The sequence below is a fragment of the Ips typographus genome, linkage group LG7 (genome assembly GCF_016097725.1).
Source record: "Ips typographus isolate SLU linkage group LG7, UJ_Ityp_2.0, whole genome shotgun sequence".
NCBI classification, from domain to species: domain Eukaryota; kingdom Metazoa; phylum Arthropoda; class Insecta; order Coleoptera; family Curculionidae; genus Ips; species Ips typographus.
Genome location: NC_138428.1, coordinates 3065085 through 3091899, shown reverse-complemented (window position 1 = coordinate 3091899; position 26815 = coordinate 3065085). Strand labels below are relative to the sequence as shown.

General features: G+C 35.4%; 5 protein-coding genes and 1 long non-coding RNA gene across 12 annotated transcripts; 2 read left to right on the top strand and 4 right to left on the bottom strand.

Moving 5' to 3' along the window:
* Positions 1 to 149: 149 nt before the first annotated feature.
* On the bottom strand, positions 150 to 5603 carry l(2)k01209 (uridine-cytidine kinase-like lethal (2) k01209). 2 transcript variants are annotated; one of them, XM_081983331.1, is made up of 10 exons: positions 5391 to 5594; positions 4525 to 4658; positions 4079 to 4169; positions 3675 to 3757; positions 3346 to 3623; positions 2964 to 3287; positions 2187 to 2442; positions 1951 to 2096; positions 537 to 677; positions 150 to 481 (listed from the first exon to the last, which is right to left on the bottom strand). In XM_081983331.1, the coding sequence occupies exons 1-10, from the start codon at positions 5441 to 5443 to the stop codon at positions 308 to 310; spliced, it is 1680 nt and encodes a 559-aa protein (XP_081839457.1). In that variant the 5' UTR covers positions 5444 to 5594; the 3' UTR covers positions 150 to 307. The 2 variants fall into 2 exon arrangements, with proteins under 2 accessions (XP_081839457.1, XP_081839458.1); XM_081983332.1 differs by lacking the exons at positions 150 to 481; positions 537 to 677 and adding an exon at positions 996 to 1884 and having other exon boundaries at positions 5391 to 5603.
* An 82-nt stretch (positions 5604 to 5685) lies between these two features.
* PIG-V (phosphatidylinositol glycan anchor biosynthesis class V) lies at positions 5686 to 7259 on the bottom strand. The gene has a single exon (XM_081983338.1). It carries the CDS (start codon positions 7106 to 7108, stop codon positions 5732 to 5734), a length of 1377 nt encoding a protein of 458 aa, XP_081839464.1. The 5' UTR covers positions 7109 to 7259; the 3' UTR covers positions 5686 to 5731.
* Positions 7260 to 7543: 284 nt separating this feature from the next.
* Positions 7544 to 11569, top strand: TM9SF3 (transmembrane 9 superfamily protein member 3). The gene is made up of 11 exons (XM_081983330.1): positions 7544 to 7763; positions 7853 to 8048; positions 8102 to 8287; positions 8340 to 8509; positions 9562 to 9693; positions 9753 to 9919; positions 9976 to 10201; positions 10261 to 10361; positions 10647 to 10754; positions 10807 to 11037; positions 11095 to 11569. Exons 1-11 carry the CDS (start codon positions 7692 to 7694, stop codon positions 11237 to 11239), a joined length of 1734 nt encoding a protein of 577 aa, XP_081839456.1. The 5' UTR covers positions 7544 to 7691; the 3' UTR covers positions 11240 to 11569.
* A 166-nt stretch (positions 11570 to 11735) lies between these two features.
* LOC145731512 (uncharacterized) lies at positions 11736 to 18612 on the bottom strand. Of its 3 annotated transcripts, XR_014178821.1 has the most exons (9): positions 18455 to 18612; positions 16572 to 17256; positions 15182 to 15425; positions 14648 to 14899; positions 14437 to 14594; positions 14286 to 14382; positions 14113 to 14224; positions 12477 to 13024; positions 11736 to 12444 (listed from the first exon to the last, which is right to left on the bottom strand). XR_014178821.1 is itself a non-coding variant. In XM_081983321.1 (8 exons), exons 2-8 carry the CDS (start codon positions 17226 to 17228, stop codon positions 12646 to 12648), a joined length of 1899 nt encoding a protein of 632 aa, XP_081839447.1. In that variant the 5' UTR covers positions 17229 to 17256; positions 18455 to 18612; the 3' UTR covers positions 11736 to 12645. The 3 variants fall into 3 exon arrangements, 2 of the variants coding, with proteins under 2 accessions (XP_081839447.1, XP_081839448.1); XM_081983321.1 differs by having other exon boundaries at positions 11736 to 13024; XM_081983322.1 differs by lacking the exon at positions 18455 to 18612 and adding an exon at positions 18297 to 18441 and having other exon boundaries at positions 11736 to 13024.
* A 106-nt stretch (positions 18613 to 18718) lies between these two features.
* LOC145731532 (uncharacterized) lies at positions 18719 to 20062 on the top strand. The gene is made up of 2 exons (XR_014178825.1): positions 18719 to 18848; positions 19773 to 20062. It is a non-coding gene; the product is annotated as an uncharacterized LOC145731532 (long non-coding RNA).
* LOC145731514 (E3 ubiquitin-protein ligase RNF216-like) lies at positions 19697 to 26665 on the bottom strand. 4 transcript variants are annotated; one of them, XM_081983328.1, is made up of 5 exons: positions 26508 to 26665; positions 25353 to 25460; positions 23619 to 24301; positions 21392 to 22376; positions 19697 to 21305 (listed from the first exon to the last, which is right to left on the bottom strand). In XM_081983328.1, the coding sequence occupies exons 2-5, from the start codon at positions 25416 to 25418 to the stop codon at positions 21246 to 21248; spliced, it is 1794 nt and encodes a 597-aa protein (XP_081839454.1). In that variant the 5' UTR covers positions 25419 to 25460; positions 26508 to 26665; the 3' UTR covers positions 19697 to 21245. The 4 variants fall into 4 exon arrangements, with proteins under 4 accessions (XP_081839454.1, XP_081839453.1, XP_081839452.1 ...); XM_081983327.1 differs by having other exon boundaries at positions 19697 to 19847; positions 21392 to 22373; XM_081983326.1 differs by having other exon boundaries at positions 19697 to 19847; positions 26508 to 26664.
* Positions 26666 to 26815: the final 150 nt, after the last annotated feature.

Below are 26815 nucleotides of genomic sequence, written 5' to 3'. Positions count from 1 at the left end.
ATGTAAATCACATAAAGGAATCAGATTGAGGATTTGGACTTGGACCAGCAGGGTGAACCCATCATACAGGAGTGGCAAGACAAAGGTTTACAGAAGGAATAGTATTGACACAAGGATATTTGGACTGGAAAATAAATCTCCAAACCACGTCAGCTAAATTATTCTTAAAAAAAATCACTAGATACAGCCTAGCAGTAAGTACTTACCGCTCTAATAGGAAAACCAACCAAAATAGCCAAATTAATACCATAAAGTACTGCCTTAAACATAATACTAGGACACAAAAGCATAACTTAAGAAGGAACTCTCAACACTCATCGTTGGGTTCGGTTCCAAAATACCGATCACCAAAATTGCCGATACCAGGAAGAACGTAAAATTTATCGTTGATTTCCGGATCGATAGCGGTGGTAACGATCTGGATGTTGGGAAAGGCGTAAGCTATGGATCGCACCCCCGATTCGGCCATCAACAGCGATACCTGCACACATCACTCCTATCTAGATAATGCCACCACAAACGATGAAAAACATTACCAGTATAATGTTCCTTTCGGCCACGTCGTGGTCTAAGAGCACCCGGATTGCCATCATGGCGGCAGCCCCAGTTGCCACGGTGGCATCCATTAGGATTACCTTATAGTCTTTTATGTCTTTCGGCAGTCTTAAGTAGTACAGCTAAAGTTGAAGAGAGACAGTTAAAAAAAAAACAAGAAGAAAGAAAGGAGTGTAGGAAGTATTATAGAAATATTTTAGTTAATGAGTGCATCCTTGTTTATCTTAATTTAGAAGATAGAAGAAGAATCATTATATTCCCCATCTATTAAATAGTTTATAGTTTTTTTTTTTACTTTTTATCTATGCTTCTTAACGGTGATAAAATAGGAACGCTCTGAATAGAACTCTCTCTCTCTGAAAGAAGATTTTTTTACGTTTTTGTATTACCATTTTACGAACACGTCTCAAATGTATAATATTGAGCTAAAACGAATAAATGTTTTCCAATAAAATTCTTCACTAATCAATAATTATTATACAAAATTCCACGTGGTGAAGAAGCTGTAGGATTTTGCTATGGAGAGAGTTGAGAGTTAATGAGTTGAACCTAACCTATTAGGTCTTAACTATCTAGGTCCAATCTTAAGAGAAGATGTTAATAGGACTCGTATTTGCCCCATAAAAAACCAGTAGAACCAATCCGGAGACCATGTTCTGCTATGAATAGAAGACATAAACACTGTCTAATCAATTACAACAGAAATACTTTCTCTCGGGTGTTCTATCACCGTCAAAAATCGGATTATGATGTGTAAAGTACAGTAACAGACCATTAGCAAAGAATAGCTATTTAAACATGTTGCCGGTTGTCTCTTATCTTATTTCATTTTGAAATAAAAATTGTATCCAATTTTCATAGTCAAATATAAACTAATTTCTTATAATCATTTGCTCACTTCTTTTGAGTCAATCATTAGAAGATATCGCTTATTAACTTTCAACTGATGTTTTAAAACAAATATTTGATGTGCTCTGAGATATATGGCAACGTTCTTCAACAACCTGAATGACCAACCAATAAAATTCCTGATATTCAACTATCAAAGCTAAACTTTCGTAGAAAGAGTCAATCTCTCTCTAATTCGCTTTTTCTTTTCAGCTTCTTATTAAATAGCTATTCTTTGCCATTAGTTCAGTTTTTTACATCAATACAATGCAATGCTGTATGAATGAGAAGACCGCAACTACGCCATGCCAAAAAGTACATTAGATTTCTCATGCCTACTGTCCTTTTTCCTTAATCATTCAATGCTATGTTTGGGACAACAGAATAGTTAAATAGATCTACTTTGAACTTGGTTAGAGGAACTATGACGTTACTTGACAGCTAAAAACATCAAACCAGATGAATTCATCATCATCAACTGTCAGATTATGTCACTTTCCAAATTACCTCGGGTTCGCCAGTTTGTAAATTGGTCTGGATTAGAATTTTACCGATCCTGATGTCCTTACACACGTCACAAACGGCCTGTTCCATCGTTTCCCCCGCTCTCAAAATGGACACGCCGCAAATATTGTTGGTGGCCATTCTTTTACCTATAAGCAATTTTTACCTTACTCTCGTAGATCAAAAAGTGCGGCTTACATGATTGCATTTTAGTTTTATTTACTGACTTACTTACGTACCATGATACAAAACTCCTTGCGGTGTTTCCACGGTTTTGTCGTTAAAAGCCATCAAACTGAGCGTGTACTCGATCACGAGTCGGATCAGTCTTTTGCTGTAAAAGATAAACTCGTCCCTGGGGGTGTCTTTGTTCCGGATAAACGTGTGCAACCCTCTAATTTGGGGGGTAGTTGGTAACAGCTTTACAGTTGGCGGTCTGGGGCCGCTATTCATAGCGTAGGCGTGTGCTAACTCTTCCCGCAACTTAAAACCGCGCTGAAAGTAACAGAAGTCATGTGTAATCAAATTGAGCAAACTTATTTAACATATGAGAAAGAACAGAAGAGAAAAACGAGGAAGACTACACCAAAGGTTTAATTTTTGGAGAAAATGCCTAAGAGAATGATGAAAAAATTTAACATCAAAAACAACAATTCAGGCAATTAGATGTGTTTCTTGAAGGAACCACTCTGTAATTACAGCTCCGTGTAGCAAAATTTGACAGGTGGAACCTTAAGGAACACTTTAATACTTTGCTTGCTACACGTGACATCTGTCAAAACCTACTCACCAGTGAATTGAAAGTATAAAATGTCAAATAGAAGTGTTTCTCTGAGGGGTTGCCAAAGACATGGGTTGTACTGTAAGTTGAGTTGAATCGAGTTTAAAATTACTGAGAATTTAACAAAGAAGAAATATTCAAAATTGTGAGAACATTTGTAGCTGAAAGTTCTCGATAATTTACCGTTATTCAATACTATACAACTCACTGATTGTATTATAAACCATCAACTTACCAACTGCAGTTGAGTGTGAACGTGCTGAACAATCAACTGGATTGCAACTTCATTCTCTCCTCCTCTAGGCACGATAATATCCGCATACGTCATCAATGGAGCAATATAATGATTGAAAGACGGTTGCACCATATTGGTATACTGTTTTAACACTCCCTCCAGATCGCGGCCCCTTTGACTGATGTCCCGTTTCAACCTTCGGGCCAATCGCACATCGGCATCTGTATCAACAAAGATTTTCATGTCCAACATTTCAGTCACCTTAGGATTGTGAAAAGTTAAAATCCCCTCAAAGATTATAACGTTGGCACCGTACATGGTTTTCTACAGATAAAAAAAATCCCTAGACTTATGTACAACCCAAATGTAGCTGGCGACTTACGGTCCTGTTTTCTCTGGAGTGGGTCATAAAATTGTAAATTGGCACTTCCACTTTTCGACCCTCCTTCAAACGTTCCAACGTGGCAATTAATAAATCCCAATCGAACGCGTCGGGGTGATCGAAATTGTATTCGTTTTTTTCAGCGGTTTCGTGTTGTTTTTCGGTCAAGACTTTGTAGAACGAGTCCATGCTGAGTAAAGTTACCCAAGGAACACCCAAGTATTCGATAATTTTTTCAGCCACCGTCGTTTTTCCCGACGCTGATCCTCCGCATATTCCTAAAAATGTCTCTTAATCCCTGGCTTTTTTCAGGTTTAGTACTGTATTACCGATAACAAAAGGTTCGACTTTTTGACCTTCGCTGTTGTACCATGGCGGTCTGCCGGCAGTGTATATGGTTCTTTGGGGTGTCCTACCCAAAAAATTTTATATTATAAGTATACACCTGGGTAAAAATACCTAGGAGACACATGGTAAAGTCCAAAATAGTATTCAAATTGTACAAGTAGTCTGATTTCGATCAAGAAAAGGGTGATTTAAGATGTTAATAATATTTTGGACTTTATCCAGATTCTCTAACTGCTGCTAAGTTTCCCTGAGTAAACTTAAATTCAACCTCTATTCCATCTTTACCCGTAAGATATTGTATTATTTTGCAAATACTAAACATTTATATCTTAACTGCTTTTCATGGTAAACCGTGTATAACTTTTAAAAAAAATGTCATACATACCTTATAATGACATCTGTCTTAGTTTGAGTTGTAGTGGCTTGATTCAGTGATACTGTTCTTTGCCTTCTGCCTCTAGGAGATTTTTGCGATCCTACCAATTATTACTTAACTTAATCACCCTATACATGATAATGTAACATAAAAAACAATGTAACATACGTTTTGAGTCCTAACTTTTCAACTAGGATATTTCTGATCTACAAACTGACACTCTAACTTTTATAAGAAACCAGGAACGGTCTGACCTAATGGGTAATTAGATCATACTTTAACAGATTTCACTAATTTCTTTTTTTCCCTAACCAATATTGTGTTTGGACGGCAGTTAATGTATTACACATTATCTTCCATAAAATGACATTTTTATGAACACACTGTATTATTTTGACTACCCATTTTTACTTATCAACTCAGTGCACAAATACAGCTTGAAAAAGAAGGTTTACCAGCAGATGTTGGACGGGGACAAAATGGTACCGTAATAGGGGATGCGGGGGTATTGTAAAAATCCCCACTCCTCTCTTCCTGTTCTTCTTGATCTGGATAAGACTCTGTATATTCTTGGGGATCTATTAGGTCACTGAAATTAATTTAAAAACATATTAGAAACAAAGATTTGTAACCAATCCATTAAAGTAGTACAATACCACTACTGAACTAGGTATGTAAGTAAATGTCACCTGGTTTTATGGCTTTCTTACTTTTTAGAGCACCTAATGTTTTATACATTTCTGTGTATACAATACATATGTATAAATGGTTAACAATCATATTGGAATTTTTTTTAGTTGTATTTCAGAGTAAATCTTTCAAGATTAATTGTGAAATTTTGAAAAGAAAAAACACTTATTGGGACAGGGTACTCATTCAGTGTTTAGGGTCTTTTTGTTTTGAGCCACTCAGAGCGAATGTAACATCATGATCACAAAATTTGACAGTTGAAATACTAGGTAAAGTACTATTTCTACTGGTTATTTTAAAATTTCAAAAAGTGTGTAGATTATAGAAACTTTAAAAAATTGATCCTTTACTGTTCTGGATTTGTAAACTGTCACAATGAGAGATGCTGAACTCTAGAGAACAGTCTCCAATAGCCATAAGTGCCCTATAGCTTCCAGCCCTGTATGGTTTATGATTTTCAGCATTATTTATTCTTGTCTATTTCTAAAGTATAGGCATTGTTATTACTTTTCGACTAATTTGTAGTATTAAATTAAAATTGCACCCTATGACCTGTTAAACCCTAAATCATTGAAAAACACGTTTTATATTACTATTTTTAGAAACCCCCCAAAAAAAATCATAAACTTACCTGTCTGAACTAGCAGAAGACGGTGGGTCTATGGGGTTAATTTTGGCTGCCATTTCACCTTAAAACACCCAACCGTTAAGCATTTAACTATAAATTTTAGATAAATTCAAATAGAAGCGCAAATATCTATGAAATTTTGTTATCTATAGTTTCTCTGCTTGTCAAATGAATCAAGTCCCATGTGTTTCCAAAACACAGCTGTTTAGTTGACACTTCTCTTTTTAATTTGGTGGCGTTTACACCACTTTCAGGCAATTGCACTACCAATACAGTTCAAAAAAATAAAAATCACCTAACTAATCACAATTTTTATAATAACAATTTACAACAAACATTATAACTTAAGTCCAAGGTAAAAAATTACAAAACATCAGAGTTCCTATAAAAAAATACCCCATAAAATATGCACTAATAAAACCAATTTGCCTATTTCTAAAAGAAGGGAAGCCAGCAGAACATTTACTAGCACATATCCAGTACAACAATGGACTGGATGAGCATAACATCCTAGTAGAAACTTGCACATTAATACAGAAAAAGCAGAATAAAGACAAGGCAAGTCCATGAGCATAAAACACATTGAGTTGAGGCTGATTCAAGTCCTTTAGAGTCGGTTTTCTCTCCATAGAGAACAACTGAAAAATGCCAACTTTAAGAAAATGTTGTAAACTTGTTACACTGATTATCGAGACTATTGGTAGGGCCAGAAAAAAATTTGGTAATTGCTTTAAAGTGAAGTATTTAAGAAAACCAACATTCCAGTAATGTGCCTGGACATATGAATATGGGAGCACAGAATTGACACACAATTCCTGGCTTTGTCCTGGCAGGACATATCCCTCAGCTAAAGCTTGGTTTTTGACTTCCTGGCTTACCTCAATAAAGCCAGAACAAAACAAATTCCTGCAATATGCAGTGTACAAAACAAATGGAGTAACCTGGACCAAAGTCCACTGGACTAAAGTTACAATACTGTGAAAAGTTTTAGATCTACCAGTAAGCCACAAGCAAATAACTAAATACCAAAAGAATCCCACATTTAATAGACCATTAGATCTAGTTGCCAAACTTAAAGCCACACAAACACTTAACAGCACAAAACCCCCTGAAAGATTCTTCTGGTAGATTTTAACACAGAGATACATCACAGAAAAACTCAACAAACTAAACAAAGCCTCAGTGTAAGGTGCAATAAAAAACACTGAAGCTGGATTGTAACAAAACAGCACTGCACTTTTATAGGCCACATCCTCACTAAACAACTCCTTAGTTAATTTATACAGCATTAATGTGGCATATTTGAAAAACACTATGTTCAAACTGATTAACACTACAAGTATTATTGATTCCAGTGATAAGAAAGTTAAAATGTATGACAGAGCTCTACTGAGTAAACCCCCAACCAAAGGGTATAAAGGAAAAAAGGCTATAGTATGTTCATAAGTGTACCCATACTTTGCTATGTGCATAAAGTGTTGGGCATCCCAACGCAAGAAGCCTCCTAATAGATGATCAACAGTCTGGTCTCCAACAGATTTATTGGCAGTTGGTATGAAACGAAAGGCGTCCGCCTGGTGGTCTGGTATTAACAGGTTGCTCACATACTGCCAGAGAATCAGCAAGAACCTAGTGTTGTACACTGTTTTCACTATTTTCTGTTTGGAGGTTTCTGGTGCTACTTGTTTTGCACTAGTGCTATGACGTGTAACATTGGGCATAGTGGCTTTGATTTATTGTACATTTAGCACTGGATCAGAGTGAAATTCAGCCAGAAAATAGAAATAACGAGAAAACTATAGTAGAAATTGTTTTTAAATGAATAATTTACAACTGTGAAATAAATAAATGAAAGTAAAAGTAAGGTTAAAGGTTGTCTTTATTCTTCTTTTCATCTTCCTTTCTATATTACTATGCTGTCCAACCAGTAATTTGACAGAAACTTTGTAAAATGTCCTCAACTTCCAAGAGGTTTTTCAGAAGTTTTAGTGACTTCTAGAATTAATTTAGACACTCCAAAAGGTTGTAAATACGTATGAAAACCTTACAAAAATTGCTAGGTCTTTACAAATGTTTCAAATTTTTTCTAGACTCCTTTCTACTGTTTTGACAGACAATTTATGTCACTGAACATTTTACCGTCAATATCAGCTGTCAAATCATTAATAAGTGTTTTCCATTAGGGATTGCTACGTGTAGAAATGTTAAACAATCCATTTTCCAGGTGATTTGTTGGCAATTTCCAGGACGATCCAGACGAATTTTGTTAAACTGGGGTAGCGTTTACATTCGGCCGCCGGCAAAATGCACCACATTTCCAGATTTCTGCTGTTCTGGCTGATAGTCGGGGCGTTTTCGGATGAACACAATCACATCGTAAGTTGACATGAATCCTACTCAATTTGTATAATGTTTATTTGGTTCTAATACACTTGTGTAATAGTGTACATTGTTTAAATTTGCAGTATGGAGATAATGAAGAAGTAGTGTTGTGGATGAACACAGTGGGGCCTTACCACAACAGGCAAGAGACGTATGCCTACTTTTCTTTGCCATTTTGTGTAGGCTCCAAGGAAACAATCAGTCATTATCATGAAACTTTGAGTGAGGCTTTGCAAGGAGTTGAGCTGGAATTCAGTGGCATTGATATTGAATTTAAAAGTTTGAATATTCTCACATTTTTACTGACTGTGCTTCCATAGTGAGATTTTTAGGCAATGTCGCTAAAACTGAATACTGTGCTGTATTATTAAATGAAGAAAAGTACAAAGCATTTGTCTATGCAGTAAAAAATCACTACTGGTACCAGATGTATATTGATGATTTACCAATTTGGGGTGTTGTTGGGGAGGTTAAGGACAACAACTACTACATTTGGACCCATAAAAAGTTTGAGATTGGTTAGTTTATCTTTATATTGTTTTAAAATTGTTGCAAACAGTGAATTTTAAGGCTATAATGGCAAGCAAATCATTGATGTTAATCTGACCTCTGAAGACAAAGTGGAATTGTCCCCATCAAAAAAATTGAGTTTTACTTATGAAGTTACATGGAAGAAGACTGACACAAAGTTTGAGGATCGTTTTGACAAGTATTTGGACCATAACTTCTTTCAACACAGGGTGAGTACAAGCAGAATGTTAATTTTTTTAATAGTCTTCAAACAGAACTGTTTTGTGTCTTGTTATTTAGTGGAGGAACTACACAATTAAATCAGTGACATAAACTCAATATTTTTCACTGCAATTCGGAGTGTAGCCTAGGTTGGGTCCAAACTCTCTTTCCAAAATGTTTTGGACTTGCCAGATCAGTCAGAAAGAACACCAATTTTTGATTTTTAAATGGAACACCCTGTTTTGAATCTCATTTTTGAATTCCTTGCAAGAAGGCTTGTAATTAATGTTAATACTTCCCTATACCATAGACTAAATGATAAGTATAGACAAACAGTGGCAATGGAACTGAAAATTAATTTAAGTAAGCAGCCTGAGATGCCACTAAAGGCATAATGCGGCGTTGTCTAGTTGACAAGTCACATTTTTTGTTCTGTTTCTAGTCAAAAAATAACAGATTTTCTGTGTATTTTCTTTAAAAATTGCATTTCACTTCCTTGTATTTTTTGTTTAGTTATTTGTTATTAGTTTTAATTTTTGATATTCATCAATGGGGGTTATTTTATACTTAATACATTATGAATTCCATGTTTAATCTTAAAACAGTCATGTGACCATTTGTACCTTAAAATGAGTCACAAGATTTAGAGTTTAAAACTAAAAAACGGTCACGTAATCTTTAAAATTAAATTTAATTATTGAAAATAGTCACGTGACCCGTCAAATAATATTTTGTCATTTACAGTCATGTGATCTTCAGGGTTCCATTTTGGCATTAAATAAGAGTCACGTGACCGTTAAAATAAAATTTGAGTATTTAAAATCGTCATCGACTTTATGAACTGTCAAAAAGAGTAGTTCAAATTGAAAAACGGTCACATGACTCTTTAAACATGATTTCACTGTTTACAATCATGTGACCTTCAGGTTTGATATAAAAAAAGAGTCACGTGACTTTTAAAACAATTTTTATTATAAAAAATCGTTATGCGACTTTATGAACTGTAAAAAGAGTCACGTGACCTTTAAAAATATTTTTTATTTTTTTTAAATGTGCTTAGATCCATTGGTTCAGCATTTTCAACAGCTTCATGATGGTCATATTCCTTGTTGGTTTGGTTTCAATGATTTTAATGCGTACCCTGCGTAAAGACTATGCTAGATACAGCAAAGATGATGACGTTGATGATATGGTGAGATATGGATGTATGGATACACCAAAAATGGATTTTAATGTTTCTGTTTTGGTTAGGAACGCGATTTAGGCGATGAATATGGTTGGAAACAGGTTCACGGTGACGTATTCAGGCCTGCCTCTGATCCTCTACTATTCTCAGCTCTGATTGGTGCTGGTCATCAGTTGACTACTGTTGTTTTGAGTGTTATTATATTTGCCATACTGGGGGAGTTATACACCGAGTAAAAGTTGTGTTAATAGCTTTTTCTCAGTCAGAATCATTTTTGAATTTTTAAAGGAGGGGTATGTTGCTGTCTACTGCAATATTTGTGTACGCAGTCACTGGACCTGTTAACGGATACTTTGGCGGGTCTTTATACGCCCGAATGGGCGGCAAATTGTGGATCCGCCAAATGGTGGTGTCCGCTTTTATGTTGCCGGTGTTTGTTTGCGGTACAGCTTTCTGCATTAATTTTATTGCAATGTACTATCACGCATCACGGGCCATACCTTTTGAAACTATGGTGAGTATGGAGAAAGTGAATTTTGTGCATTTTTACAGTTTTTTTTTTATTTTATATAGATTGCTGTGGTGGCTATTTGCCTATTTGTGATTTTACCCCTGACCTTGGTGGGTACAGTATTAGGAAGAAATTTGGCTGGCCAACCTGATTATCCTTGCAGGTGAGTTGATTTTAAAGTGTTAACTAAATAATAGTAATTTTTTTCAAGCAGTACAAAATAAGCTTATTTTGGACCTGTACAGACACAACTTTATCTGGTAACTCTAAAAACTAAAATGACTTATACAAATTTTACCTAGGCCACTAAAGTATATTAAAAAAAAGGTGTCTTAACAATGTAGAAGTTATATTTACATTTTGATTACAAAATTTGAGCACAAAATTGTTCATTTTTGTCGACAGATGGCTCTTTTTTACAAAAACGTAAAGGAGTAATATATTTCAGAATTAACGCTGTTCCGAGGCCAATTCCAGAAAAGAAATGGTTTATGGAACCTGGAGTGATTATTCTACTAGGCGGTATTTTGCCTTTTGCTAGCATTTTCATAGAAATGTACGTCTGTAAACGCTTTTTTTGTTCTTTTTACTATTTAAGCTTTTATTAGGTATTTTATATTCACCTCTTTCTGGGCCTACAAAATCTACTACGTCTACGGTTTCATGTTGCTGGTATTCGTTATTCTGATCATAGTGACTGTATGTGTCACCATTGTTTGCACATACTTTCTACTCAACGCCGAAGATTATCGTTGGCAATGGACGTCTTACTTGGCTGCAGCTTCAACGGCCGCTTACGTCTACGTTTATGCCATTTATTACTTTTTCTTTAAAACCAAGTAAGTGTGACATTTTCCGTTTTGTTTATTATTTAACTTTTTTTTACGTAAATTTAGGATGTACGGATTGTTCCAAACTGCATTTTACTTCGGTTACATGGCGCTGTTCAGTGGCGTTTTGGGTATAATTTGTGGTACCGTGGGCTACGTCGGTACCAGCATATTCGTCAAGAAAATCTACTCGACCGTCAAAATTGACTGAACAAAATAAAACCGAATAATCGGGTTTTGGGAACGTTTTAAATTTAGTATAGTCCCGAAATTTGGACCTCAATTACTGGAGCCATTTGGGTCAGTGTTTCGCCATTCTATTTCAAATCTCTCGGTTTTTTTTGCAATTACGTAATATAAATTATTATTATCGAACACTTGAGCACGTTTCGGTATTTTTTTGTCAGCAGAAACGTGCTCAAGTTTTTGGCTCTTTGATTGAGCTTGGTGTGTGTATATATATTTGTTGATGCGGAATGAGTGATGAGTATTAGAGATATTTTTTTGTTTAGTTTTTATTTAATAAAATAAGTTAAACTAACTGTCTTTGTGTTTCTTTTATTCACTAAGTGTTGCCATCTTCTATTAGATATTTACTTAATACAATTCTTGAACTTTATGACACAGAAAACTAAAACATACCTTCTTGCGTTATGAGATACAAAACAATTGATCAAATTAGTTAGGTAAATAAAAAAACTATAATAAGTACTTAAAAAACATATAATACATTTTATAATATACAGTCTGACAAATGAAAAATTATATAATCCTCCCCTTCTTTGCACTTAATCAATTCTTAATTAAATACCTAAGTAATATGTATAATTCATCACACTACAAAACTTTTAACAGTTAATCAAGTGCATATAAAGTAAAACGGTTTAATCCAATAAGCTTCTATCATTAGAAGACCAACTTAAAGTATATGCACACCACCCTGTATAACGTGTATAAAGAAAACAGAATCAAGCATGTACAGTGAGAACGCGTATTTTTCCACGGTTGATACAAATTCATTTAAAATAAAATTAAAAAAAAAATTATTTTTTTTATTTTTTTTTTCTACTTAGAATTCAATGCACAATTCAGAATTAAAATTAAAAATAGGTAATTTCATTTGAAAAAATGAAGTTGATGGTAGTAACTTATTTTTAGGCCGCCCTGTATACAAAAATAAATATCGACGTGTACGAGCGTATTTCCAAAAAACAAACCTTAATTTTAAATGAATTTGTTCCATCCTACGCGTCCTCACTCTGTATACAAATGTATAGGGTGGTCCAAATTGATTGTAGGATGGAAGGAATGGTTTGTCCTAAACTAGTAGAAATATAGAAAAGCTTCAAATGACGAAACTTGCGTAAAAGTTGTTAGAGAAGGTGATTCGTGCCTTTAAACTGCAAAACTCCCAGTCTCAGTTGATACAGAGTGGCCCAAAAAAAAACTTAAGTTTTTTTCGTAAAAATCGAAAACAAAGGACAATTAAGTGAGTAAAATATAAACAATCACCTTGTACCTACCATCCTTTAAGTAACCTACAATTAATTTGAACAACCCTGTAGTAGAAAGCCCTATCTACATAGTAGAAACAGACTAGGCAACAGGAAAAATGTTTTAGACGACGCCGGCAATCAAAACCTCGTCAGCGACGTCTTCCGCAGTGTCCGAGTGGTGTTTCTCCATGTGATTGGTAACCTGCACTTGCCTGATGAAGCCCTTGTTGCACAGCACGCATTTGTACGGTTTTTCGACCGAGTGAGTCAACAGGTGTCGGTTCAGGACATCGACGCGGCCGAACTTTTTGTGACAGATCTCGCACTGGAACGGGCGCACGTGCAAGTGCGTGAGCAGGTGTTTGCTCAGATTGTGCGACTGTTGGAATCTCTTGTGACAAATGTTGCACTCGGCCGGTTTTTCGCCGGTGTGGACGCGCGTGTGTCGTTCGATGTCGCACAGTTTACGAAACTCTTTGCCGCACACATCGCATCGATATCTGAAATGATTCAAAGAGATCACGTGATGATTTTGAAGGAGCATGTAAAGTGCACATTAAGCCCGGTTTACGCGAGACTTACATTAACGTAAGCCACCCTAGTGTCATCCACACTCTGTGTGAACATAGAGTCGTAAAAAATGCTTTCAAATTTCAGCCTTGCGCAACTTATATTTGTAATATTCTGCTTTCAGAAGAGTATATTGTTCTTCTATGTTATATGCACTCCCTATCCCACATTCGTTCCTAACGTCGTATTTTAGTTTGTGTCAATCTTTTTACCTACAAATCTAACACTTTTAAAAAAGATCTCAGAAGCAATTAAAGGTTTCTGACATTTTCAAAATGGTTCTAGAGGCCTCTGCCAACTTAAAATGGTTATGAGAAGGTTTAAGACACTTGTAGAAGGGTCTGTACTTTTTAGAAAGTCTCTGGTACATTCAAAATAGTCCTAGAGGCCTCTGGCAACTTAAAACAATTCTAGTAAGGTTTGAAACACTTGTATAAAGCTCTGGCACTTTTAAAAAGGTTCTCAGAAGCAATTAAAGGTCTCTGACATTTTCAAAATAGTTCTAGAGGCGTCTGCCAATTTAAAATGGTTATGAGAAAGTTTAAGACACTTCTAGAACGCTCTGTACTTTTTAGAAAGTCTCTGGTATATTCAAAATGGTCCTAGAGGCCTCTGGCAACTTAAAACAATTCTAGTAAGGTTTGAAACACTTGTAGAAAGCTCTGGCACTTTTAAAAAAGTTCTCAGAAGCAATTAAAGGACTCTGACATTTTCAAAATGGTTCTAGAGGCCTCTGCCAATTTAAAATGATTATGAGAAGGTTTAAGATACTTGTAGAAGGGTCTGTACTTTTTAGAAAGTCTCTGGTACATTCAAAATAGTCCTAGAGGTCTCTGGCAACTTAAAACAATTCTAGTAAGGTTTGAAACACTTGTAGAAAGCTCTGGAACTTTTAAAAAGATTCTTAGACGCATTTAGAGGCTTTTCATTTCCATGGTTTCCGCCATGGAAATTTAAATGCGTAAAATATAAATCCGGTAAAAAAGTTACTGAACAACTAGAATAAAACAATACTCACTTTTTCTCTGGTTCCGGACCCTTTTTCAGTACATGAGTAGGTTCGTGATCAACCAGGTCTTTCTTAGTTTGGAATACTTTGTCGCATTTCCGACAAGTGTATGGATCTTTTCCTATTTTATTAAAGAAACAATACTTCCAACCAACTCGTCACATTACCAAACAAACACTTACCTTGGTGTACTCTTAAATGACCCGTAAAAGTGTCGACGTCATTAAAACTGTCGTCGCAGTATTTGCATTTGTAGGGTTCGGATTGATCGTGCTCGACCTGGTAAAAAAAACTGTAAATTTGGTTTAAAAAAAAAATATTGAGTTGACTTACCCGATGTTTGGCTAATTTGTAATAATTAGGAAACACTGCGCAACAAATTTTGCACTTGTACCATTGAACGCGTTTCTGTTTGTTCAGAGTATGCTTCACTTTATACTCAGCATAGTCTTCAGGCATCCACTCGCCCCTACTGCTTTCTTCATCAGAACCTGATTACCATAAAATGTCAAATAAGTTGCCAGTTTGCTAATTCCAAACTTACAATCAGCTTGATCTTGTTCTGCATTCGGAGAGTCTTCTTCCCCTTCCTCGTAAGTCGATTCTTTCCTATCCTTAACCAAATCGTCGTGTTCCAAAGCCCTGTGCTTGCGCAGGGCGTAGTAGCTGGGAAATTCCAAAGAGCAAAACTTGCACTTGTACAATTTGACCGATTTTATGTTGTGCTGCCGCTTATACTCTGCATACTCTTCCGGCATCCATTCACACCTACTATCCCCATCCGAATCATCATAATCTGTAATATGAACCATATCAATCTACTCTCTGTCCCAGGTGACAATGACTAAGTCTTTGCTGGTTTGAACTAGACATCCACCAAGTGCATTTGTGGTAAAAGTTTAAGACCTCTTACTACAGACGTTCTTGAGATATTCAAGAAAAACAACAAAAAAATAGAGTCAATAGTCCCATTCATTAGCTTTCTTTTGTTATATGCTGTGTCTTTACATAATGCTATTTGTTATATCAAAATTACAAATGCAAACCACTATCAGTAGTATTAAAGCAAACCACTCACCTTCATTGTGTTCCACTACTGAACTGGCGTCCGTATCTTCGTCCGCTTCACTTTTGAGGCTGCTGAGCCGCCTGGACTTTCTGGAGCCTCGCGGGGACGCTTTTTGGCCTCGCTGCACCACCTCTGTGAGGGTTCTGATTTGGTCGTCGGTTTCGTTTAAGAGATTATCGATTTGTTCGGTATCGATATCGACGGCGGCAGCTTCGTTAGGGGCGTAAATTGGGACTATTTGGAGCTCAGTGAACTAGGAAATTGACACTTTATAGTAGAACAAGTTTTTTTTTTTGCAGGTCTGTTGAAATAACTATGCACTTTGTATAATACGTACGAAGATATGATGTTCTTTTAAGAGAAATGTAACCAAGTCGAACAAATTTACTTAAAAGGTTAGAATTGGTAAGTAAGGCCCAAATCAAGGGTGGTTACGTCATCATCTGTGTTTATTGTCTGTTACTTGCTGGAAACTGACGTCATAAAGTTATGTTTGTTCAGGTTCTTTCTCATAATCATTTCTATCTAATACTGAGTGAAGTAGTAGTAGAACTTACTCAAGCTATAAGTGAAATATGTACTTAAAACAAGTGGTCCACGTTTTTCCATCCGAAAGTTTTTCGCCGTTGCCAAAATGCCTGAAACAATAGTTTTGGCTTTGGCAACGTTGATTTGAATGTAATTTTCAAGATTTTTAAGGTGGAAAAAGTGTTTTAAAGTCTGAAAAACCGACATTTTTTCGGTTTGTGAAAAAAACCCACATTGAAAAATTATCACAATAGAACAAGTGACTTATATCGTTAATAATAAAACAGTTTGACTCGAGAAGAACGTATTTCCTCACTACAGTACCAAGAAAAAAAATTATCTAGCAGACGCAGTCAATTTTAACATAATCTATTGGTTATTACCTCTAACTTTGACAGAAGGACATGTTTTAATAACTGTCAGTTGACTGTATGTACACCAGTGATTTTCAAACAATTTAAATTTATTATTTGAACAACAGTGAGACCTATAAATGAATAATAAAATACACAAAATGCAGAAATTGTTTGTTAAACAGTAGACCCTACAATCTGGTCAATTATAAGATGGTTTCCATTACGTGAGGGGAATAAAATATAGTCCTCACTGTCAAACCCCATTTTGAGAATTCTCCTATTTACAAACAAAACAAATTTGTTCCAAAAAGCTGCACATTGGATGACGTAACTACCAACTGCTGTGGCTTGCTCTGTACTTGTAAACTTTAAAAGTTTCATAAAATGTTTTAAATTTAAAAAAACCTGCCCTGTGTTGGACTAAATGAGTGTTTTACTGTATTTCAATTCCAACGTGGAGTTTTGATAAGGTCTGAACTATACTATCATGGTATACAAATCTGTAGAACACTTACCTTCTTTTTCTTTAAAGGGGAAGCAATCGGAGGATCTCGTCCCATCGACCTTTCATCCAATATAATATCATCATCATACCTTTTTGGTATTCTCCGAACGCGCTTTTGTCGACCTTCATTCACTTCACTCCCGTTATCAATAATAACCTCCATGGTGTCGGGAACTTTATTGAAATAATTCAAAATGGTCGCCTTTTGAGGAGTGTTACTCTCAGACTTTCTAGGTCGACCTCTGGGTTTTTTAAACAGCGTAGGAGTGCTCGGTTCACAAACTGCAGGTTTGGGCAATTTGTGTATAGTGTCTGCACTCTTCATCACCTCCTTGGATATGTTTTCGATGCTTTCCTCCTCTTCGGAAGGTTCTCCTTCGTCCAGGAACTCGTGGATGATATCGTTCAAGGCATCCACGCTGGGTTCTTTATAACCTGAATGAACAGGTTGATTGGTTTCGACATCGTCCAAGGGTTCGTCCTTAATCAGGACGGGTTTAGGAACGATAGACCTGCTGAGAATGATATCTCCTTTGCCATAGTCGATTTGGGCGGATTGAGGCAGGATTGCCTCAGGAACTACAGGTTTGTTAGGTTTATCGTATATAACGATCTCTTGGATGAGTGAAGGTTTTTCTTCCGCTTCGGTTGATCGTTTTCGGAACATTTTGATGTTTTACTCAAAATTCTGAAACCTACACAAAGTTTAACAATTTATAGATAGCAACAAGAAGTTAAGTGATAAATAATAGAAAATATAGAATGTTGGAAAAGATGTCATAGACATTCAGTTCTTCAGACTGTTCTTTCTGACATGTTTTTTTTTAAAAAACCACAATTTTTATTAAATATCTGAGATGGATTAAGAAGAATCACTAAGCGCGCTTCAATGAATTCAAAAAATAATATTAGAAATAGTGTTTGTTTCACAGTTCAAAAATATACAGGGTGTTCCATTTGAAATGACAATGCTGCCATAATTAATTAAGAAGTCTTTTAAAGATAATGGCCGCATTCGTTTTCAAGCTCCATGGAACGAGCAGAGCGTTTTTGACGTCACGATGACGTAATTTGACAGTTGGTTAAATTATGCTTTTGTTAAATTATGTCATCGTGACGTCAAAACGCGCTGCTCGCTCCATGGAGCTTGAAAACGATCGAGGCCACAGGTTTCAAGAACATCAAAAGTATGATTTACACTATACAACTATCAAGCAGAAGTTGCACAGATCAAAATAATGAAACAGCTTTCCCAGTTATGGCCAAGGAACACACTTGCAGTACTTTGTATGACATAATGTCTCCCAGCATGACCATTCCAATTATTACAGATTAAAGCTAAATTCTAGTAAATTAAAATACCTCGAACTGCAACTTCTGGAAGAAAACTAAAACAGCTCAAACTGAATTAGTAGATTTTTGTTAGTTTTATTACCAAATACAGGCTATTATGGTACTAAATTCAGTTGAAAAACAAACAGTGAGTACTATTTCCACCATAGGAGTTAGGGCTGAAAAACTAGGTGACCCTCAACATAGAGTAATAGCAATGAAGTGTATTTTTCGAAGTCAGATCAATTAACTATCAGCTACTATTGCATCTAACCTAATATAACACAAAACTTTCACTACTTTCATTCAGTTAAGCCGTATTTGTTTATAGGCCCCATTATTATTAGCACTATTGGGGCTTCAGAATACCTGTTGTAAGTATTAGTAGCACAAGTAAACAAACCCTTTTTAATGTCTGGCTGCCCCCAAGCTAGCTTTGTACACGGAAGAAAGGCAAACTTACTACACTTTAAGGCGGGTTTACCCAGGACCGCAGCCCTTACCGAAAGTGTTCGGTCACATATTTAGGTTAGTTAAAATGTTAAAAACAACAAAACTTACCAGAAACTTCACCAATTTCACAACAAAACCAGAAACAAGCCAACATCCACCATCGTATCGAGATGAGCCGTGCGTTCACGTACAAGAAAATAAAATGGCGCAGGAGCCCAAACCTTTGCGTTGTAGAGGTGGCCAGGGAAGAGCCTCTCATTGGTTTATAATCGAGTAATCTGTGACGTCACGATCTACACTTTGCTACGATTGGTTCGAAACTGACATTGACGCATGTCGTAGTTGTCGTCTACGCTGTCAGATGTCTCGAGTCAAAAAGTGAGGTTAGTAATTCTTAATTTGTTTATTTTCTTGCTGGTAAAAATGTGGTGATGTGGTGATGAGAAAGGAAAAAAGCTTTATAATTTTGAATTAATGGCAGATGAATAATTACTGAAACAAAGTAATGCAAGTTAAATAGTGCTTGTTTTGGTTTCTAATTTTCAACTAAATATGTAGTTGAAATACTGCTCTAAACCTTGATTTCATCTGTAAAATTAGTACAGAGTTGTAAGTAAAATAAAAAAAGAACCATAAAGACTTCTAGCAATTGAATATTGAATCAATGCAAAAAAGGAGATGGGCACTACAATGCAAACTACAATATTAACAGATTGATGGAAATCACACAGAAACTTGCTATGTAAATTCTAAGGCAGGTATTTGTCTTGGAAGTTCCACATATGATTATACATATTTATATTATTTTTTTTAATTTGAGTAAAGAAATAATTTGACCTTTTCACACTGAGTAAAAAAAAATTCTGTAGCTAACACACGCAAATGTAAATCACTAAATTCTCCCTGGACTTAATCTTTAAACACTAATAACAGGGCCAACTAATCAGAAGGTATTGAAGCAAGCACTTGGTACAAAATAACGGTTATTTAATCGATACTGTATAATTAATTGATAAATACAAGTATGAAAAACTTAACATGAGACAGTTTCCATTACACAGCCTTAATCTCGTGATTGTAGTTACAGTATTTTAAAAATTAAGCTAGTTTTTTAAAATAATTACAGAAAAGATTAGATTAAAACATATTTATACAGGGTGCTAAAACTTGAGAGGGTGATTTGTAAAGTAGCTTTAGAAAAAAAAAACCCTGCGATTTTGTCTGGCAATCTACCAGGTGGGGAAGGTTAAACTGGTTTGGTTGAATGTAATTTCAAGCACAGTTAAAATGCTGTGTATCTTCAATCCGAAAACGACCTAACCAATCCCCCTTAATTAAAGTAAACTTACATAAAACAGATTTCGAACTTTATTTGTACTTTTATATTGTAATAAATAAATATAAGCAAGCATTTATTTATTCATAGATTATCGGAATTCCGGCGACGACCACATGGCGGTAGCGGTATTAGCTGTTCAAACGCACGGGGGAAATTTGGTGGCTGCAAAGATTGAAAGAAACATTACCAAAAATACCTTTATCTCGCCTAGATAAAGTTAAATCAGAATATACAAGTCGTCCCATGAAGTTCATTTTTTTGGTGGAAAATTTATATCAATTGATTATATTTTTATGTGGGTAATGTAAAAGCGGTTTTGAATGTTCATTTCATTTGTTTGAGCTAGTAACAAAGTGGAAAATAAACAATTAAAAGTATATGCACATTGTTTTACTTCTACATTCCTACATACTTTTTGTATCTATAATTTCTGACACTGTCTTTTGTAGTTATTTTTTCGATTATTTGTCGAAAAAAACAAGAGTAAAATCGTGTAAGTACTGCAAAATGTGGACATTGTAAGTAATAATAACTGCCATCACAGCAATCTGTTCAGGGCTCAATAACAATTTTATTTGCTATTAAAACGTTTTAAATCTGGTTAGTTCTAATCATTTTTTTTGCTGGCTGCGCCATCTGTTGGTAACATTTATCGAGGTGGGATTTAATACTGTCAAAACCTGTCTTTATTCAAAATACAGTGTCAGTTCGATCTATATTCATAAGGTTTTCCATTTTTTAATCGACATTTGTCCTAACTTTTAATATTCTGTGGAAAAGACCAGAAAGAAAATAATGCAAGAAACAACTTTTAACAGAATAGATGGAACGTTTCTTTAAAGAATATTGAAGTCACTTCATCTATAATATGTAACCCAATGTTACTGTTTGCTGTGCTCAATAATGTGAAATATCCACCCAGTATAGAAAAGAAATCTGTCAGTTAATACAGAAGAAGCTATTTTAACACTGTTTCACCAGGATTGCCAGATTCGTTGACTAGATTTTACCAGCCAAAGTAACAAGGAAATTACCAAACTGTCACTTTTCTTCTGTTACTTTATAGAAAAGGTATCCTTATTTGACACGTGCTATCTTGGTTTCTACGACTTAAAATTTATGTTAAAACGTCAAAATATAACCCTAATTTCAATTTTCGTTTATCTCCAGACAATTTTCTTTAAAAAATCACAAATAACTGAGACATTCGACGTAGAATACAAAGTGTAACTGTACTAGAAATATTGAAAGTGTTACAATTTGACACCTCCTAATAGTTCGTGAGACAGCTAGGAGGTTCGTTCAAACGTCAAAATGTAGCCCAAAACTTCAGCGTTTTAATAGAAAAAGCACTAATAACTGAAAAAACCGGCCTAAAACACTGTTCTGTACACCAAACTGAAATACAAAACTTTAGTATACTCCCTTTAACAGATTTTGAAAGTTCCTCATTAACTAGAACTTTTCCAAGGGGTGGTTTTCCCAATTTCTCTCAGGAAAAAATTACCCCTATTTACTTGGAAAAATTTCTGGCAACCCTGTTTCTCACTGTCTTCCCTTTCAAAGAAGACAGCTTACTTTGTAGAAGCTCTTGATGATGATAGTTGTACTGCTTGAGAGCTAATAAATTGTGAAATACGATTTCAAAATTACTTCCAGCGCGTTCCGTTTTTCTTTTTCGCTTTTAAAGTAGTAAATTAACTTACCAGAGGACGTTGAATGCCTAGAGCCTGGACCTGTTGTACATGTCTACTTTTCGCTTTTTTGGCCTTCAAATAATTATCTAGGCCGTCTGTGGGATCATGTTTCAACTTGTCTTGGCCCACCTCTTTTTTGGCAATTTCGGCAGCTTCCAACACTTTATTTTCGTTCACGGTAAAATTGTCTGTGTAAAGTGGACACAAATCGGACCGGTTCTCAGTGTTCTGACCGTTTTTGAAATGATCGTAATTGCGCACTGGTTTTCGGCATACGTAGCAGGTCATGGCGCCGCAAAAGCACGTCATCTTATTGCATCCTTCCTCTTTGTAGAATCGATTCCCGCATTTCCAACATTCTCTGATCAGGGCTTCGGTCATTTTGTTTTCAATGTAAGTGCGAGCTTGGACTTGCTCGTCTTTCTCCACTTCGTCGCAGCGCAACGGAATGTGCGACCGTTCTTTGCATGACCGACAGGACTCTTTCATGCAGTCTGGATTAAGACACCGGAACAATTGGTCACCAGGAGCAGGAATATTGGCAAAGTCGCAGAACGGGCAACTTTCCAGCTCATCATGTAAGACCGCCTTCACTTCGGCCAGGGCTTTTTTCTGAGCTATTTTGCTGAAGACTTTCGGCTCCAAAACGCTCTGGAGCACTAGAAGACTAAATTCGGTATTGCAGTTACCCGACAGGCAAGGAAAGTTCATTTTGTTTTCGCCTACGGCAATTTCCGAACTTCGTTTCACGCAGAACTTGCAGAAACGACAACCTTCAGGACAAGTTACGATATCGTTAGGCATGATTTCTTCGTCGAAACAACAGCTGCAAGTTTGAAGCAGTCCCATTTTTTTTGCCTGCAACCGCTCTTCGGCATCTTGAATTTTCTTTTCCTCGATATAGTTGAGGATTTCGTGTTTATGCTCGAAGTACGCCAGTTCTTGTAGAAGAGGTATGTTCTGGCACGATGGTCTCACAACTGGAACAGCCCTACTATATTAATAAAACATGTCAAAATCGTAATAAACACAAGTTTTCAAGATTATTAATGTCACTGATTTTGATCGTAAAATAATGAGTTAGCTTGTATAAAATATTAAAAAGTTCTGAAATATTAAAATATCAATCTTCCAAAATTATTTTGCAATTAACTTACACTGATAATATTTAAAATATTATTAACCGGAACAAGAAAATTGACAAAATTAAGTTTCATGGGAATTAGAATGTCATAGGGCTTGATTTATTGGCTTTGTGCTGATGGGGAAAAACATAATGCTTGAGAACTGTACAGGGTGGCCTAATTTGCTATTTCCTGACTTTCAAAATCATTAAAAAATTTAAAAATTAAAATGGCGAGGTATTTTTTCATGGCGAGTTCGATGCCGCAAACAAAAATTTGCATAACTGTCAAATATAAAATTTTATACAAAGTTCCTGTAATTTCGTTATTATGAGAGTTTGCTGAAAGTAGTGATGGGTAAATTACCGGTAAACTGTCAAATTGATCCTAGAGGTCTCTGACAATTTAAAACAAGTCTGGGAAGATTTAAGACACTTGTAGAAACCTCTGAAACTTTTCAGACAGTTCTTAATAGCATTTAGAGGTCTTTAGCACATTCAAAACTGTCCTAATTTTAATTTTAATGCATTTAAAGGTTTATGAAACCTAGAGGCCTCTGCCAATTTAAAAACAGTTTTGGAAATGTTTAAGACAGTTGTAGAGGGCTCTGGAACTTTTGGGCTTAGATACTTAGCATTTAGAGGTCTTTGGCATATTCAAAAAAGGTCCTAGAAGCCTCTGACAATTTAAAACAGCTCTGGGAAGGTTTAAGATACTTGCAGAAGCTTCTGGCACTTTTTAGAAGGTTGTCAGTAGCATTCTGGTAATTTAATAAATAATCATCTGGTTACAATAATCTGACATTAGTTGAACCGTCGAACTGACTGGTAGTCTGATGTAATAAAGCACATATTTTTATTCGATCTTGAACAGAGACTAAAAAGCTGTAAATAAAAACTTGCCAATTACTGGTAATCTACCTGAATTCAGTGGAGATTCATCTTTTAACTGAGTTTTAAATTGTGAAAACAGGTTGGTACTCCGAATACAGTGACGACTTTACGGTATTTAGTACCAATAAACAGTTGATTGATATTCAATAAGTATTTGAACCTTCCGTTCCGAACATTTAAAAACTCACAGTAATAAAATAGTAATTAAATGATACTTACATCACTTTCTTGAAAATTTTTGCGGCTACCAGTTTGTCCAGCTTCTGGATTATTTTTCTAATAGAATGAGTGGTCCTTTGTACCTCTTGAATATCTCTTGCGTATAATTGCGGATACATCCTCCGCATACATATGGATATGTATAGAACGTCATTGTCCGTAAGAGCTGGTGTTATTCTATTCGGAGCCTCAAAAATAGCCTTCGGATTTGGGAACAGCTGAACAAATCGTTCTACATTGAATTGTGTAGTGTACTGCTGTTGTTGGGCACACAGCTGCGTTCGACGTACATAGTCTTTTTTAGAAGGATAATTTTTTGTTGTCAGCATGTTTTCGATGAATTGCTCCAGGCGGGCATCTTTGTTGTCGCTCAGTTCTTGCACTTTGGTCTCTAGGAATGTTGGATCTGCGTCGGGAACCATCTCCTTAAGCATTGCAAGCTGCTCCTCGTGAGTAACCGATATTTTGGGGGACGGCGATCGGGGCGGTGCCTTCGGATAATCGGTTCCTAGCATCAGATCTAAGATTTCCGCAAACGTGGAATCGTTGTACGTTTTGCCTTGACAGATCAGGTTTAAATAGTCCCGCGACACGTTAGGAAACATCTCTAATAATTTCCAAAAGAGACGTTGGTCATTTTTGGGCAAAACTTGAAGCGCTGGCCCTGCAGCACCTTCATTGATCTGCAATTAAGTGATATGAAACTTTGACATCCTGTATTTCCGAAATGAGGCATTTGCGGACTTTCTTTCGTTTCTACGAACTTTTTTGCTGAGTTGCTTTTGGGTAGCGGTCTGTGTTAAATAATACTCATTTATTCATAAATCTCAATATTTCGTGTATTGCTTGTACACTTCATCAGGAGAAAAAAAAACGATTGAAAATGACGTGGTCAACAAAACGAAGGGAGGAAAAGCTACATGTAACTAATACTAAACAATTAAGAATAATAAATGACGCTTAAATTATTTGTATCTGATTGTATTATTGTGTTTATTAATATGGAACATCTCTAAGAATAGTCGTCATTTTCAATCGTTTTAGTTTTCTCCTAATGAAGTGTACAAGCAATACAGGAAATATTGAGGGTTATGGATAAATGAGTATTATTTAACACAGACCACCCAAAAGCAACTTTAAAATATTCAGTAGGGTCGATAATAACAAAGATAACAAATTTATATGTATATTTTAATTTAATTTTTATGAGTCTTTACTTCTTTTTTGGTGTTTGGTCAGTTTTGGCTTCAACAAGTTGCTTCCAAGTCCAAACTGTGTTATTACTATTGACTCCCATCTCTCAGACAAAATTAGACACAAAAGAAAAATCTTTCTACCCTAGAAACAGTAAATGAGGACTTGTTCTATCTATATAAACCTTTCATTTTATCAAAACATTAGCTCTGTGTATATTAATTCCGTTTTGTGGTACCAGTATATTTGAACTCCACTTTTGCATGCATTTTATTTGATTCTAATGATTGTCAACATACAAATTTTATGCTCAACTTTTACTTGCCTGTGCAATAGTCTACAAGACTGAAAGGCAGTAACAGACAATATCTTATTGCATATTATTTCAAAAATATTACGTAATTAGTGCAAAATAACACAGCCTAAACTAAACTTATCTAAGCTATCCTTAAATTCAACTTAGCCAATGTTGGGAAAACAAACATAAAAACCATAATATTCTATAAACCTTAAATCTGGTAATAAATAAATCTAACTTACTGTCTCTGTTTCAAGCTCATCATCATCTATTTCAATAACTGACCCAGCAGCTTCATCCAGTGACATACTCACATCTACCTATATATACTTAGACAATTGTCTTCCTTTCTGAAATTAGGAGATACAAATAATCAAGCTACAATTGCATTTTTACTGATTACAATAATATTGGTATGAGGTCATAAATGGGTAGCTTCCTACCCTTGTGTATTGATAAAAGTCAATATGCCTTTATCATCCACTTATGTGACTAATTTAATCATCTTGTGGTCAAAATCAATGAGAGTTTTGGAAAGTGTTGGAATTTAATTATATCAATTGCTAATTATATATATAACATGTATTACACTTTAGTTCAATATACTGATTTTTGAGTGCCTAAAAGGTCAAGTAGCTGGTTAAATACTAGAACTTTAGCAGAGAGTGGTTTGTAAATTGTAAACATGCAACACCTTTCAAGAAGGATTTGAAGTGAGGTTTTAAGATTAAAGGGTTGAAGAGATAGCTTGTATAGGCCTCTGGCAATTTTAGAAAGATTTAGTTTGCTTATAGAGACCCTCACAACCCCAAATCTAATCATCTCAGATAAATTAAGCAAAATGTTGGAAAGTTTAGGACTGTTGCAAAGAGCACTGGCAACTTTAAAAAATTCTTAGAAGGTTTAGTTTAGAACATTAATAGATGCCCCTGAAAAATATTTTGGAAAAACTAGTAGGTACACAAAATTGAACTTTTGACACCCTGTATCTTGGAAATCATACTCTTTTAGACTGAGGTAAGTTGGGTTATATCTTCATATTTAAGCCTGGAGAATTTGTGGTGGCATTTTTTCCACACCTTTCAGGGACACCCTATATAGTACGTCCCTTTTAGATCAGCTCAAATGTAAGCTCTCAATGCTTTTACCTTGAATTTAATACAACTTATTTTGTTTCTAGTTATCTTAAAAGCTGATTTACTAATGAGTGATTATACAATAAAAACTAATCACATATCAAGAGACAGAGACATTTTTTAACTTGGACAAGGCAAGAACCATTTAGCAATTCAACAAGTGATTCAACTGGAAGCTGAAAGTACAAAACCGGCAAAAAACCAACAACATTCCATCAGGATAAAGAAAAGTTTATTAATAGTCCTAATGCAAGTACTTACCAATTAATAAAGAGCTGAACTAGAAAAATCTATTACAAATTACAACAGGCATTTTCCAAAAGGACAGTGAACAAAAAATATACCATAAAATCCAAGATGCCCATACCCATAGAAAAACTTGATAAACAAAACGTAGTACGTGAGTGTGACAAGTGACAAGGATGGATAGCCCCGATATCTGACGCTCTCTCTCAGACTGCATGTTTAACGTTAGACAGTTGTTCCAGTTCTTACTTTTTAATTCAGTGGTTTCGTTAACACTATATAATGACACTAATGACAGATCGTTTCGTAATACCTGTCTATTG